Consider the following 16,482-nt stretch of genomic DNA (forward strand, 5'->3'; position numbering starts at 1 on the left):
AGGAAGTGGATCTCTTGTGTGGACTGGACCAGGCTGAGGTTGATGGTGGGATGGAAATTGTTGAAATCATGGTGGAATTCCTCAAGGGCTTCTTTTCCATGGGTCCAGATGATGAAGATGTCATCAATATAGCACAAGTAGAGTAGGGGCGTTAGGGGACGAGAGCTGAGGAAGCGTTGTTCTAAGTCAGCCATAAAAATGTTGGCATACTGTGGGGCCATGCAGGTACCCATAGCAGTGCCGCTGATCTGAAGGTATACATTGTTCCCAAATGTAAAATAGTTATGGGTAAGGACAAAGTCACAAAGTTCAGCCACCAGGTTAGCCGTGACATTATCGGGGATAGTGTTCTTGACGGCTTGTAGTACATCTTTGTGTGAAATGTTGATGTAGAGGGCTTCTACATCCATAGTGGCAAGGATGGTGTCATCAGGAAGATCACCGATGGATTGTAGTTTCCTGAGGAAGTCAGTGGTGTCTCGAAGGTAGCTGGGAGTGCTGGTAGCATAGGGCCTGAGGAGGGAGTCTACATAGCCAGACAATCCTGCTGTCAGGGTGCCAATGCCTGAGATGATGGGGCGCCCAGGATTTCCAGGTTTATGGCTCTTGGGTAGTAGATAGAATATCCCAGGTCGGGGTTCCAGGGGTGTGTCTGTGCAGATTTGATCTTGTGCTTTTTCAGGGAGTTTCTTGAGCAAATGCTGTAGTTTCTTTTGGTAACTCTCAGTGGGATCAGAGGGTAATGGCTTGTACAAAGTGGTGTTGGAGAGCTGCCGAGCAGCCTTTTGTTCATATTCCGACCTATTCATGATGACAACAGCACCTCCTTTGTCAGCCTTTTTGATTATGATGTCAGAGTTGTTTCTGAGGCTGTGGATGGCATTGTGTTCCGCACGGCTGAGGTTGTGGGGCAAGTGATGCTGCTTTTCCATAATTTCAGCCCGTGCACGTCGGCGGAAGCACTCTATGTAGAAGTCCAGTCTGCTGTCTCGACCTTCAGGGGGAGTCCACCTAGAATCCTTCTTTTTGTAGTGTTGGTAAGGAGGTCTCTGTGGATTAGTATGTTGTTCAGAGGTGTGTTGGAAATATTACTTGAGTCGGAGACGTCGAAAATAGGATTCTAGGTCACCACAGAACTGTATCATGTTCGTGGGGGTGGAGGGGCAGAAGGAGAGGCCCCGAGATAGGACAGCTGCTTCTGCTGGGCTAAGAGTATAGTTGGATAGGTTAACAATATTGCTGGGTGGGTTGAGGGAACCATTGCTGTGGCCCCTTGTGGCATGTAGTAATTTAGAAAGTTTAGTGTCCTTTTTCTTTTGTAGAGAAGCAAAGTGTGGCTTGTCTAGTTTTAGTAAAGTCCAGCCACGAGGAAGTTTGTGTGGAAAGTTGGTTTTTTATGGATGATGTGAGCCACACACAACTTTTAAGCAGATTGAGATGGAAGGGGTGGAGGAGTGACAGAATTACATGAAAGTAAACACTTGTCTTCAGTGACTCAATAACTTTTCATGTTTAAAACTATGTGCAGTAACTTCTGTTCATAGCAATGAACAAATGGAAGGTGTCCAAGTGGTTTTTAAACATGAATGGCCAAATTAGGAAGTCCTTGTAATACTTCCATTGAGTTCAATGAATGTTTTGCCAAGGACCACACAGTTTGTCTCAGATGCTTTTTCTCTTACAAAACTGAACGATAATGTTCCCTGACATATTGATTGTCCCCTGTCCTGAAACACACCATCATGCAGGAGAGTTACACTGAGTAAAATGAGTAAACTTCTCCTAAATGTGCACACATTCACACCTGACACAGGCAGCATTTAAAACTGCAGTTCTTAATTATCAAAGCTTTTTTTTCCTTGTGGGTTTTAATTAAATATTTGAACAGTTTGATTAATCATTGCAGCCCTAATTGGTTAAGGTTTAAGAGCTTTTCCTGAATTGGTTCTTTTGCAGCATTTCAATGCAGCTCTTAAGATCTGCCACTGTGGGTTGGCATTATTACTTTAGGATTCTTCTCAGTCACAGTACAACCAAAACCACCAGAGGCCTTGGTATATGCTTATAGAAGTATCACAAACTCCAACATCAAAAAACCAAGTTACATTGACCTCTGTCTTTACTTAATTCAGAAGAGGGTGTCTATTCTATAAAGTGTCCTAGGAAACAAAAAGAGAAAAAATGACTGAATCTTGCTAAATAAGCCTCAAAATTAATTGGCAAGTGAGGCTAACTCCAGACAAGGCAGTATAAACAGTAATCCCTTAATATTCAATGAAAGATGTTGAATGCCTCTTACAGACTGAGTAAAGAACCCATTAGGATGGGAAAGCCAATGAGCATTAGGTGAACATATATTACTCACATAAAATTTTTACATTCACATGATTATATTTTGATTTAAAAGGTCTTACAGTAGGCCAGTAACTATCCTTTCATGAAAGTCAATTTACCTGTCTCTAAAATAGATAAGAAAATACCTACCTCAGAGCAATGTTATATTCAAGTTACATTAATGATTATAAAGCTCTTTAAGATCACGAAGGCACTGTAGAAATTCAAAATAGTAGTATTAATGGTATCAGTGTGTAAGCATGTATTGTGATTAATGAGTTGTCTTTGTTATACTTCTGTCTGTGTGGAGCATTTAGGGTTGCGAACCCTCCCGGATTGTCCTGGAGTCTCCAGGAATTAAAGATTAATCTTTAATTAAAGATTGTCATGAAACCTCCAGGAATACATCCAACAAAAACTGGCAACCCTAGGAGCATTATCTTGGCTCGTTTTTGCAAATATTTAGCATTTACACTGATTTGGGCCTAATAATATGCAGAAGGATAAATCAAAATAAAAAAGAAAAGCATTTTATAAATTGATTTTTTTTAAATCAAGGGACCCATGCTTTTGCATAAAGGCTATCATAATGAAATCTGTTCAGTGCCACAAAACTGGAGATATGTAAACTTTCATAATCTGAAGCATCTCTGTGTATTTAAAGGTCATTCAGCTAAACTTGTGTCAACTTTCTTTGCTGACAGAAATAATACTTACTATCTGTTTTGTATAGCAGTCATATGGACTCTGACTCATTTTTAAAGATTGCTCTTTGATAATGCTGTAAGTACCAAACCCTTTTCATAGTCATGCTTTTGATTTATAGTAGCTGGACTGCACGTCTCCTTCTCATTTTGAGGGGCAGGATGATTCAGGCAGGAAGAAAGAAATTATTATTTGTACATGTAGTTCTTTAAACACCAAGAGCCCAGTTTATTATTTATTTATTTTATGAAACTAGAGTCACCTGTCTCTGCACTCCAGGTAACCTTGACAAATACAATAAATCAAAAAAGAGACAGCCACATCACATACGGTACTAAATAGCCAAGAAGTACAAAAAATAAACCATATTCTCCATTTCTCTTATCTATCACCCCTAATAATATTAACTTCTTCAGCAGACATTTTAAAATATAAATATCTCATTGTATGCCCTGAAGTTCAGCAGTTTTAGACCCAGGTGTGGGGAAAAGAAAGAGAGCCTCACATGGGACGTCCTGCTAGCAAACTCCACTCTTTTATACTCTCTTATTTCCCTCCACTGAGAGGGGACCTGCTCAAGTGCTTTTGCTCACATCATCTGTAGCAGTATGTCACAGGAAGAGAGGTGGCATCTGAGGAAGGAAGGTCTGAAGTTATTAGTGTATCTCTTGTCCACACTACTAATAGGCCCTTCATTTCTTTCATATACGACTCTAGCTGGAATTGGAAGTGTTTTCCCTTATGAATTTCCATTTGAATCTAAGGTTTTTATCTGCTCCTGCCTCCAGGATGGAGAATTATCTGTAGAGGCAATTCTCTACTTTGATGCATATGGTCAGATATTAATTTATGACTTGGAAACCTTAATTTACAAGCACGAGTCACACATGTTGTAAAAAGAAAAGGAGTACTTGTGGCACCTTAGAGACTAACGAATTTATTTGAGCATGAGCTTTCGTGAGCTACAGCTCACTTCATCAGATGCATACCGTGGAAACTGCAGCAGACTCTATATATACACAGAGAATATGAAACAATACCTCCTCCCACCCCACTGTCCTGCTGGTAATAGCTTATCTAAAAGCCATTTCCAGCACAAATCCAGGTTTTCTCACCCTCCACCCCCCCACACAAATTCACTCTCCTGCTGGTGATAGCCCATCCAAAGTGACAACTCTTTACACAATGCATGCACATTGTGTAAAGAGTTGTCACTTTGGATGGGCTATCACCAGCAGGAGAGTGAATTTGTGTGGGGGGGTGGAGGGTGAGAAAACCTGGATTTGTGCTGGAAATGGCTTTTAGATAAGCTATTACCAGCAGGACAGTGGGGTGGGAGGAGGTATTGTTTCATATTCTCTGTGTATATATAGAGTCTGCTGCAGTTTCCACGGTATGCATCTGATGAAGTGAGCTGTAGCTCACGAAAGCTCATGCTCAAATAAATTCGTTAGTCTCTAAGGTGCCACAAGTACTCCTTTTCTTTCTGCGAATACAGACTAACACGGCTGTTACTCTGAAACATGTTGTAAAATACTTCAGGTCTCTTGAACTGGATCTAAAGCATAGATTCCATCTGTTTGGGGAGTTGCTGCTTATTTATGTCCTTATTAGTAAGTATATTTAGGATGCTGCATAAAAGCTTTTAGTCAAGACACTACTTATTTAGGAAGTAATTTTCCTTAACTAGGAAGCAAAAAAATAAGCAATTTTAATTATTGCTTTATTGAAATTTATTTTAATAATCTAGGAATACTTTGTGACTATAACAAGATTATCAATATTTTTCTCCTTTTTACTGTTCCTGTTTACTGTTTCTGATATTTTTATGCCTGTTTTCTCTTTTAGTTTTCTTTTTAGTGGCCTTGAACACTTGCAACTGATCAAAATACATCTACCCTATACTTTTACAAAATTATGGGTATTCAGTTTTTAACCACCATACTCTATTATTACTTTTAGTTCCTGGTACTTAGAGTGCACACAGTATTTTAGGTGCCAGGGATTTCAGAAGCTATTAGGACCAAACACTGTGATGATGACTTACTGATGGTTAACCTATAGCAGCACTGTGCAGCGCTGTAACAGAACCACTGGAACAGGAGATTGGAAGAGGAGATTGAGTATATCCTTCAGGATTGGCTGTACTTTGATTAAGAATTTTGGAATTCTCATGTCTTCTTGAAGGACCTCTTGATGAGTGAGACTGGCACTGGAAATTGCCATGATCACCCAGATTTGTTCCCTAAGAATGTGCAGCATTGTGTCAAAATAGCAAGTTCTGCTTTTCAAATCTCCTGTTCTTTAATTTGTGAAAATTTATGAAGACTCAAAAATTTTGCCCACACAAGTACATGGCCAAAAAACTACATGAGTCCTGAGCCTGAAGGACTTTGTAGTTCCAGACCCTGCCAGAAGAAATTCATGTGTAAAGAAAAATATGGTGATAGGTTTTCCTTCCCTTCCCCTCAGGCATGTTGTGAGGTGAAACTAATTAATGAAACTTTGCGATTGTTGGGTAAAAGAGAATATAAAAGGGTAAAACACAATTATTCAGCTGGAAGTTCCTGAATCACTGATTTCAGAGTAACAGCCGTGTTAGTCTGTATTCGCAAAAAGAAAGAGAGTACTTGTGGCACCTTAGAGACTAACCAATTTATTTGAGCATAAGCTTTCGTGAGCTACAGCTCACTTCATCGGATGCATACTGTGGAAAGTGTAGAAGATCTTTTTACATATGCACAAAGCATGAAAAAATATCTCCTCCCACCCCACTCTCCTGCTGGTAATAGCTTATCTAAAATGATCACTCTCCTTACAATGTGTATGATAATCAAGTTGGGCCATTTCCAGCACAAATCCAGGTTTTCTCCTCCCCCTCCCCCCCAACACATACAAACCCACTCTCCTGCTGGTAATAGCTTATCTAAAGTGACCATTCTCCTTACAATGTGTATTGATAACCAAGGTGGGACTGGACTTCTACATAGAGTGCTTCCGCTGACGTGCACGGGCTGAAATTGTGGAAAAGCAGCATCACTTCCCCATAACCTCAGCCGTGCGGAACACAATGCCATCCACAGCCTCAGAAACAACTCTGACATCATAATCAAAAAGGCTGACAAAGGAGGTGCTGTTGTCATCATGAATAGGTCGGAATATGAACAAAAGGCTGCTCGGCAGCTCTCCAGCACCACTTTGTACAAGCCATTACCCTCTGATCCCACTGAGAGTTACCAAAAGAAACTACAGCATTTGCTCAAGAAACTTCCTGAAAAAGCACAAGATCAAATCCGCACAGACACACCCCTGGAACCCCGACCTGGGATATTCTATCTACTACCCAAGAGCCATAAACCTGGAAATCCTGGGCGCCCCGTCATCTCAGGCATTGGCACCCTGACAGCAGGATTGTCTGGCTATGTAGACTCCCTCCTCAGGCCCTATGCTACCAGCACTCCCAGCTACCTTCGAGACACCACTGACTTCCTCAGGAAACTACAATCCATCGGTGATCTTCCTGATGACACCATCCTTGCCACTATGGATGTAGAAGCCCTCTACACCAACATTCCACACAAAGATGGACTACAAGCCGTCAAGAACACTATCCCCGATAATGTCACGGCTAACCTTGTGACTTTGTCCTTACCCATAACTATTTTACATTTGGGGACAATGTATACCTTCAGATCAGCGGCACTGGTATGGGTACCTGCATGGCCCCACAGTATGCCAACATTTTTATGGCTGACTTAGAACAATGCTTCCTCAGCTCTCGTCCCCTAACGCCCCTACTCTACTTGCGCTATATTGATGACATCTTCATCATCTGGACCCATGGAAAAGAAGCCCTTGAGGAATTCCACCATGATTTCAACAATTTCCATCCCACCATCAACCTCAGCCTGGTCCAGTCCACACAAGAGATCCACTTCCTGACACTACAGTGCTAATAAAAAATGGTCACATGAACACCACCCTATACCGGAAACCTACTGACCGCTGTTCCTACCTACATGCCTCCAGCTTTCACCCTGACCACACCACACAATCCATCGTCTACAGCCAAGCTCTGCTATACAACCGCATTTGCTCCAACCCCTCAGACAGAGACAAACACCTACAAGATCTCTATCAAGCATTCTTACAACTACAGTACCCACCTGCGGAAGTGAAGAAACAGATTGATAGAGCCAGAAAAGTTCCCAGAAGTCACCTACTACCGGGCAGGCCTAACAAAGAAAATAACAGAATGCCAGTAGCCATCACCTTCAGCCCCCAACTAAAACCCCTCCAACGCATTATCAAGGATCTACAACCTATCCTGAAGGATGACCCAACACTCTCACAAATCTTGGGAGACAGGCCAGTCCTTGCGTACAGACAGCCCCCCAACCTGAAGCAAATACTCACCAGCAACCACATACCACACAACAGAACCACTAACCCAGAAACCTATCCTTGCAACAAAGCCCGTTGCCAACTGTGCCCACATATCTATTAAGGGGACACCATCACAGGGCCTAATAACATCAGCCACAACTATCAGAGGCTCGTTCACCTGCACATCCACCAATGTGATATATGCCGTCATGTGCCAGCAATGCCCCTCTGCCATTTACATTGGTCAAACTGGACAGTCTCTACGTAAAAGAATAAATGGACACAAATCAGATGTCAAGAATTATAACATTCATAAACCAGTTGGAGAACACTTCAATCTCTCTGGTCACGTAATTACAGACATGAAAGTTGCTATATTACAACAAAAAAACTTCAAATCCAGACTCCAGCGAGAAACTGTTGAATTGGAATTCATTTGCAAATTGGATACAATTAACTTAGGCTTGAATAGAGACTGGGAGTGGCTAAGTCATTATGCAAGGTAACCTATTTCCCCTTGTTTTTTCCTACTCCGCCCCCCCAGACGTTCTTGTTAAACCCTGGATTTGTGCTGGAAATGGCCCACCTTGGTTATCATACACATTGTAAGGAGAGTGGTCACTTTAGATAAGCTATTACCAACAGGAGAGTGGGTTTGTGTGTGGGGGGGGGGGTGAGAAAACCTGGATTTGTGCTGGAAATGGCCCACCTTGATTATCATACACATTTAAGGAGAATGATCACTTTAGATAAGCTATTACCAGCAGGAGAGTAGGGTGGGAGGAGAGAAAACCTTTTGTAGTGATAAACACCCATTTTTTCATGGTTTGTGTGTATAAAAACATCTTCTGTATTTTCCACAGTATGCATCCGATGAAATGAGCTGTAGCTCACGAAAGCTTATGCTCAAATAAATTGGTTAGTCTCTAAGGTGCCACAAGTACTCCTTTTCTGAATCACTGAGTTATCTGTGTGTTGTGTAGTGTCATTTTGACTGGTTAAGGCAATGGGCCAAGTCCTCTGCTGATGTAAATTGTTGTAGCTCAGTTGTGGCTTTGGCCCAATAATTCCAGTGATTTGTGATATTAGCTAAATAATCTTTAATACCTGTAAAATAGGTCTAAATAAAGGCAATTTCAAAGCAGGTTTTTAGCAATAGTTGTCACTGTTTCAGTATCTCCATGGAGTGAATGAGGCTGGTGTTTCTTCAGTGGTTGCTGCTATTCTCATGATGCTGCCTAGCATGATGGGGCAGTACAGAAGTCAAAGAATCATCTTTGTCTTACGAAAGCAATAGAAATCGGGAGGCTTTAAAGTCGAGATAAGGGAAGTTTTGTTATTTAAATAAAAATGGAAAACAATAGAACTTACCTACAAAAAGTTAAACTTTCAGATTTCCATAGGTTTTTAACGGCAAGGCCACTTCATCCACTCCATTGCATATACTTTTCCCTCCAGGGAGAAGGTGAATGAACAAACAACACAACAGATCTCAGTCATGTTGCTTAATGCACTGCTTGAAGTTGCTCAGGTACAGCAATAGAATCTGCTTTCCTTTTGCATCATCCACTTGTCAAGATGGTGGCGTCCACTTTGTTATTCCATTATTTTTTTTTACATTTACACTTTGTACATTTTTCTTTTGTGTAATTAGCTTTTATATTGCTATGCTGGGTTAAACTACCAATCCAGCTCTGAAAAGGCCCCAGTACAAGCTGTCTGGTATTGCCTTCAGCAAGGTAGAGCCAGACCAGCAAGGATTAAGTGGCTTATTAAACTATAGGACCTAGCTGTTAAGTATAAGAAGAAGAAAGGGGAATTGCCCACTCTGATTATGCACGGGAAGGGAGGTGAGCTTTGATTGGGGCCTAGTTTATACCCTAGTGATGACTTTGATTTGGATTTGTCTTACTCTGAAAAAGTAAGGAAAACATTGCTGCTTTTTTTTGTGTGTGATTTTGTAAGCTACTCTCACTGCTGATAAGGGAAACCCCATTCTGTGACAACTGCACTTCAATTTCTCCTTAAAGATTATTGTTGCTACAAGCTGTTGGTTAAGTGTATATTACATTGATCTCCAGGCTCATTCAGAACAAACTACTGGACCAGTATGGAAGTCATGAGGCCTTCAAGTGGACAAAATAGGACTGCAGATTGAGGCCCCAAAGAAAAGTTCTTGGAGAGAGGAATTGCATTTATCTCAGGTCCGGCTGGTGTCAGAGATTCTCTTGCCAAGCAAGGTAGAGGAATAACTAGTGTAAAAAGTTGCTCTGGTGGTTAGCCATAATGAAGTACATTTTGCCCCTTTGCCATAATAAAATGCACAGTAAGAAGATGTGGCTGGGGAATAAAGTAAATAAGGGTCTTGCGGAAAAAAAGTCAGTGCTTAACAGTAAGCTAGATTTATTACCCATCTGTGTGAGATTGGAGCATTGAGAGAGGAAGAGGTCACAGTTTCATGATTTTCTCAGTACCAGCAGACTGGGTTTCAGGAGTTGGAAAAACCAAGAAGCAAACTCTGGAAAAGCTCTTACATGATGATTTCAAGACACTGTGCAGGGGTAAGCTTACTCCAGTAGACAGGGAAAGGAGAAAGCCACATGAGGCTGTCTGAGCCACTCATAACAGGGGGGCAGTAGAGAGGCTTGGCTGTCACACTCCTCTTTGCAAGTGATGCTGGAAAAGAGGAAGATTTCGGTGCCTTTATAATACAAGCTCCTCTCCCATTTAATGGTTGAGAGGACTACCAAGGGAGGATGTGGTATCTGCTGGACTGGGAAAGACCCTGGGAGCTCTGGAGTTCTGCTTGTGTAAGTGTTTTGGGTATGGATTTATTGCTCTGTTAAAGAAACTCTGAGGACTTTTATCACCTGAGTACTTTGGAGAGCTAGTCTGTTTATAAGCTATTATATATAGTGTACTAAATATCCTGAGTTTTACAAAATCCTCTCTATTTCTGTTCTCATTTATCCTACTACTTCTCTGGTGGGCCAGGGACATTCTGAAATGTTAAGCTTTTTATAGTCTTTTTAGTAATATGACCAAAGCCTGTGTTCATGAAAGGGAGTGGGAGGGGGGGATCTCATTGCAAGTAGTCATTTAAATGACTTAAATTTGTAATTGATTTGTAGCACTGTATGGTATTCCATCAAAGAAGTACCTAAACAAAATTGAGTTTCACTAATAATTAAAATAGACATGTTAAGAATCAAGCCAAAGAATATGTGCAGCATCTCCTCTCCACACTGCTCCCAAGAAGTTGAGAACAAGGAAATTCTTGAGGTTGTGATGTTTGAAAATGAGTAGCTGCTTTTCTCAGAATGTTCTGCTTAGTTTACTCAGAGTAAAGACTCTGAACCTTCCTTACCATACAAAGACAGGAGCGTAAACTAGCTGCTCTAAAGAACTGAGAGATGGGGCCGCAAAAAAGCCTTCTGCTCATTAAGATAAACACTGAGTATTTGTTTCATGTTTGGTCTCAGGAGAACGTCCTGAATGGAGGATTAAACAATTGCTTTCCACAGTCTAAAACTGTTGAGGTGGTGGGGAAGAGAGATGAGAATAAAAGGATTAAAATTGTTATGCACAGGATTAGTGCTGAGAGAGTAGGGATCCCTATATTGCACACAGTATGGAATTAGTGTTGCGGGTGTACAGGGCCTCCATATTGTATACACAGTAGGTGCATTTTGAAGATTTGAATATGCTGCAAGATTCTATCCAACTTTAGGCACAGACACTTGGTCCTGTGGGGAAAGTAGCACATGTTGGTCACAGAAAGTGAAATTTCTTTCCTTCTGTGAATTATTTATTGTATCCCAAGATCATATGAGAAAGTGTGTCATAATTTATACATGACTAGAAATTAATGTGGAGGAATAAAAATCCCAAGAGTAAAACAGATTGTGACTCCCCGTGTTCACACAGATAGACCCATCGATGGGATGATTGGTATGAATAAGGAGGTAACAATCTTTTCCATGACTGATATTTTTATTCTTAAAAAATAATTTCCACTCATATAGTTTATAATTAAAATAAATGGGACTGTTCTAGCGAGCAACTACCGATTAGTGTGGATAAGGATTTCAAAATCTGGCCTATACCTTCTATGTTTTCTCCGTTTAGATGAAACTCTACATAAGGTCTGTTCCCTGGTTCTACAGAAGAAGTAAGACCAAAAAGCTACATGTTCTCTTCTGCTTCTACACTCCTGCCTGGCCATGTTGTTCCTGTTCATGGTGAATAGGTGTGGGAAGGCAGAATACACTGTCAGAGGTCTAGTCGTGCAGGATGCTAAGCTCAGTCGGAGGCATCAGCACTTTGCAGGAACAGACTCAGTCTGTATTGACTTGTGTATCCTACTTGCATAAGACATCAGTAATAAGTCTGTGTTATTTGTTTATCATCACACTCTAGGGACTGGGAATTCATTTTAGGTTAATCTATATGGAGCACTGAAAAGGAAGCAGAATAGAGTGAAATCCCACATTGTGTTTGTGTACATCACTGAATAAAGTATAATGTTTATTGGATTTATTTCCAGGCAGCGTCAAATAGATTTGATATAACCTAGAAAGCTACTCAGCAGCCAAGCAAATTTAAAAGAAGTATTTGTTTTTCATTTGAGTATAATCGTAGACAGTAGAAAGGAAACGCTTTTCTTTTTTGCACAACAGCAGAGGGGCAAGAAAATTACAAATGAGAGGAGCTGAGGCAAAGCCCATCAAAGTCCGTGAAAAGACTTTCACTGACTTCAGTGGGGTTTGGATCAGGCCATAAGAGAACAAATCCAGACCGAAGAAATATAGTCTACTTCAAAAATGCAGGATATGAACTTGTACCTGCAATATGCCTCCACAGACAACTGCTGCTCTGGCTGATCAGTATACCATTATGAGCTAGCCAATGAGTGATGGCAGCAGCACCATAGTAGCCATGGAGTAAAGGAACACCTTGGACCCAGTGACATTTCAGCACCATCACCCCATCAGTTTCTGTAATCAGTATGAACAGCTCATGGGTAAAGCAGCAGTGTGGATGCCTGTGCTGACACTGTCATGATGCCTCAGGGCACAAACAAAGAAATGTTACAGCCAGCAAGGATTGCACAGTACCTAACACCAACACCACAGGGTAAATGGCATATTGCTGGAAGGGGGTCAGTGCGGGAAAGTAATGAGTTGCTTTCGGCAATCTCTGATGTTCAAAAACCATTGCAAATACTTGTTATGCTATTCACTGTGCCAACAGATAGTGTAAAAAATGCTGTGTCACTAGAAACAGAAAATGTGAAATGCTGAAGCCTGAAATGACGTTAAGTTAATAAAACAAACACACACACACACACACACACATATAATATACATGCAAGGGATAAAGCAATAAGAAAAGTATTAGTGGAAATATATAAATTTAGACCAGACAAGGAAGTCTACATTATGCATTTGTGCCTTAGGCAGAGGTATACAATAGTGAACGCAAATTACACATCAATGCATAACCTTTACAATAGATATGTGGCTGCACACCTTGTTTTGGTCAACAGTAGTAATCAAACTCCATCAGTAAGTGTTACCTGGTCTGCCCTAGATAGGTGTCCATTTCTAAAATAATAGTATATAACATGTATGCTGCTCACCATTTAAAAATCATTTAGATTAATAAATAACTGCAGTCTCTTAATAAAACAGCTAAAATTCACTAAAATTATAGAGACTGAGTGAGTCTTAGACCCCACTTGCAATGAGCTGAAGATCACAGGCCAATCCCCAAATATATCCTCTTCAAAAGACTTAAAATCTGTCACTGCGCCTGACACCAAATAGGCACTTAATAAAAAAAATAAATCCAGATGTTCAGTGTCAAGGAACCTGACATAAGAACAGTCACAGAAATTTATATGCAGGGGACAAAATGCAGAATACACTAACAAATACCAGGTAATCAGTTGTAACATATGGTAACCAAACCTTATTTATCTCAAATAGCGTCACCCCCTTGATTTTATTCCCTTCTACCACCATGTATGACCGTGTGCTAGACATGCATTGATTCAAGCACATAGCCCCCAGTGGGAGGCTGAAGATCTGTTGCAATTCTTCTTCCCCCTCCTTCCACTCCCTGGGTCACAGCAAGCAGAAAGGAGGTTGGGGAATCGCAAAAATTATGTAGGGGGCAGCACAGATCATTCTCTAAAAAAAAAAAAAAATCATGACTGAGTCATATATTTGTGATTTTTTTTTTTTTGGTCAGTATCAACCATGACCCATTGGCAATTGTTTTGAAGAATTTTCTTTGACAATCCATCAGCCCTAATTGTGACTCATTCTGCTATGTGAAAATACAGGTACTTGGCTACATTACTTGCCATCTACCTCCTCGGCAGGGGGCAGGAGTAGGGAAGGGACACATGCAGGCTGTTGCATTTGTGTGAGGATAAATAATTAAGAGACTCATCGGTTTCTCACCAATGCACAAAGAAATGTGATTAAGGAACTTTAAATCAAGAATGGCTAAAGGCTAATGCTGTAACGACGGCAGGATATGTGCTCTGAAAAATAGACTGAGAGATTTCTTCAACAAGTCACAAAGAAAGTATCTTAATATTCCATCAGAAAGTTCCTGCCAATTTGGAAAAGCTCTGCATCTGGCGATCAAAGACATCTCAGAAACTGACAGTGCAGTCAGATCTAATAATAGCACTGGCAGTATCACAGAAATAAGCTTTCTCAACAACACTACCACCTTCTAGCAGAAAATGTGCAGGACATCTTAGGCTAGGCAGCCCTTTTCTTCTCAAAGTCTGTGATACTATGAAAGTCCTTTGGGAACTAAGTGTTAAGAGAGAAATTTGCCAAGTTTACCATGACAAACATCAGCAAATCATGCTAAATAGCTTCTCACAAGACTCCTTGAAGGGCTTTCTGGTGTTCATCCTGTATCTTGTTTCTCCTCACTATGCAGAACATAGAGGTTCTTCACCATATGTCCACCATTTCTATGACTACACTCACTTCATTTTCCCAACTAACATAGCTAAAAAGGACAGCATGCCATTTTGAAACTGGAAATAAATACTACAAAAATAATGTAATTTTTCTGTTTCAGCCAGTAAAAGCATATTATTGTTATTTTGATTAGACTCAGCCCTGGTCTACACTAGGTGGGGGGATCAATCTAAGTTATACAACTTCAGCTATGTGACTAACGTAGCTGAAGTCGACATACTGAGACCTACTCACCGCGGTGTATTCACTACGGTGAGTCGACTGCTGCCACTCCCCCATTGACTCTGCCTGCGCCTCTCGTGGCGGTGGAGTACAGGAGTCGATGGGAGAGCGCTCGGGGATAGATTTATCGCATCTAGACTAGACGCGATAAATCGACCCCCGCTGGATCAATCGCTGCCCCCTAGTATGGCAGGTAGTATAGACATACCCTCAGAGATGTTGACAGCTCTTTTCTGTATTAAAAATACACATGAGAAAAAACAGATGACACAACTGCTGCTCAGAGGAGTTCAGAGCTTAATGTTGCAACTTCCAGATATCCTGGTACTCGGTTGCAGGTCTGCACTTTCGAATTGTTAGGTGTAGCAAAGAAGAAGGGAAAGAAAGCATACTCCTATTTACTGTCCAGGCCAAATTCTGTGCTGACTTACTCCCTGTATAACCCCACTGAAACAAATGGTTTTCATGAGTGTGAGCTGATGCAGAATATGGGCCATCCTTTGTCTTTCCTGTTCTGCAGAAGTGTAGACTGAGAAGAGTATCCCTTCTTTATAATATTAAATATCTGTCATGGGATCACAAATGAAAACCTTTGTTTTGTAGCCTCATATAGGACTATGCACTACAACTAATCTTCCATCCTATGTTAGTACTGATGTAGTTTCCTGATCTGCAGCATTACTTTTCCAGTCCTTGGCACTCCTGAGCAAAAACTGCCATTCTAACAAATGTAGGCCAGAATGATTCTGTGATGTGTACAGACTGGAACCAACACAATTATTCATTGTGTGAACCCATTCAAATTTAAACTCAAATTTTCCCAGCTGAAAAGTGACGTGGATTAACTCAGAGGTAGGTGGCTCTTGTGACATTATAGCACCACTAAAGCTCATTGTAAGAAAAGAAAATTTTGAGAAGTATGATGATTTAAAAGAGCTAATTTCGGCTTTCCAGGCTTTGCACGGGTTGGCTTCTAGCTGTGCTATCTTTTTAAACAAAAAGTTTCAAGAGAATAAAGTGTTTGACAGATATGTTGTTTTCCTCTTAGGTGGCATGGAGAACATAAAACATCATACCTTTGCTTTATCTCGCTACACCTACACAGTGCTGTCTACCTTAAAATATGCTAATGGAGCACCCATTGTGCGTATCTACAGTGATTCAGACTTCAGCAGTCCTGATGTCCAGGGTCCAATAATTAATTTTAATGTACTGGATGAAAATGGAGATGTAATCGGCTATTCCCAGGTACACGAACAATTTCATTTTGCTCATCTTAATGTTCAGTTTATACATTAAACACCTTTGTGATTATCTTTTCCTCCCCACCAAATATGCTGTACATAAAAATATTCCCTATGTGTATGTTTTTTCTTCATACCTCTAGATGACACATTTAGTGTTTGTTTATTTTTAAAGGTTTCAGAGTAGCAGCCGTGTTAGTCTGTATTCGCAAAAAGAAAAGGAGCACTAGTGGCACCTTAGAGACTAACCAATTTATTTGAGCATTATTTCCATCCAATGAAGTGAGCTGTACCTCACAAAAGCTTATGCTCAAATAAATTGGTTAGTCTCTAAGGTGCCACTAGTACTCCTTTTCTTTTATTTTTAAAGTAATTGAAAGATAGGGCAATAAAAATGTCTACCGAATGTAATGTGTACAGTAGCTGATGCCAACTTCTATTGCAGTTTTTAATATTGGACCTATACTGAAGTATTAAAAACTTGTCCTCCGTTTATCCTGTGTTATTTATCCATGACTACATCTATGATCTTGGAGTGTGATTCCCCGGCATGTGTGCACATACTCAAGCTAGCTGTCACC

The 16,482-nt window shown here is 40.6% G+C and overlaps 1 protein-coding gene across 5 annotated transcripts in view; it reads left to right on the plus strand.

Moving 5' to 3' along the window:
• The window catches only part of MOCOS (molybdenum cofactor sulfurase), a 432,667-nt gene that overhangs the window by 285,323 nt on the left and 130,862 nt on the right, over window positions 1-16,482 (plus strand). For all 5 annotated transcript variants that reach the window (XR_013345256.1, XM_077810912.1, XM_077810911.1 and 2 more), the window contains one exon: window positions 15,706-15,905. Coding sequence is in view for 4 of the 5 variants with exons in the window: in XM_077810912.1 (XP_077667038.1) it covers window positions 15,706-15,905 (200 nt within the window). In the remaining variant the exon portion in view is untranslated. The remainder of the gene's footprint in view (window positions 1-15,705; window positions 15,906-16,482) is intronic.

The sequence above is a fragment of the Eretmochelys imbricata genome, chromosome 2 (assembly GCF_965152235.1).
Source record: "Eretmochelys imbricata isolate rEreImb1 chromosome 2, rEreImb1.hap1, whole genome shotgun sequence".
Taxonomy (NCBI): Eukaryota; Metazoa; Chordata; order Testudines; family Cheloniidae; genus Eretmochelys; species Eretmochelys imbricata.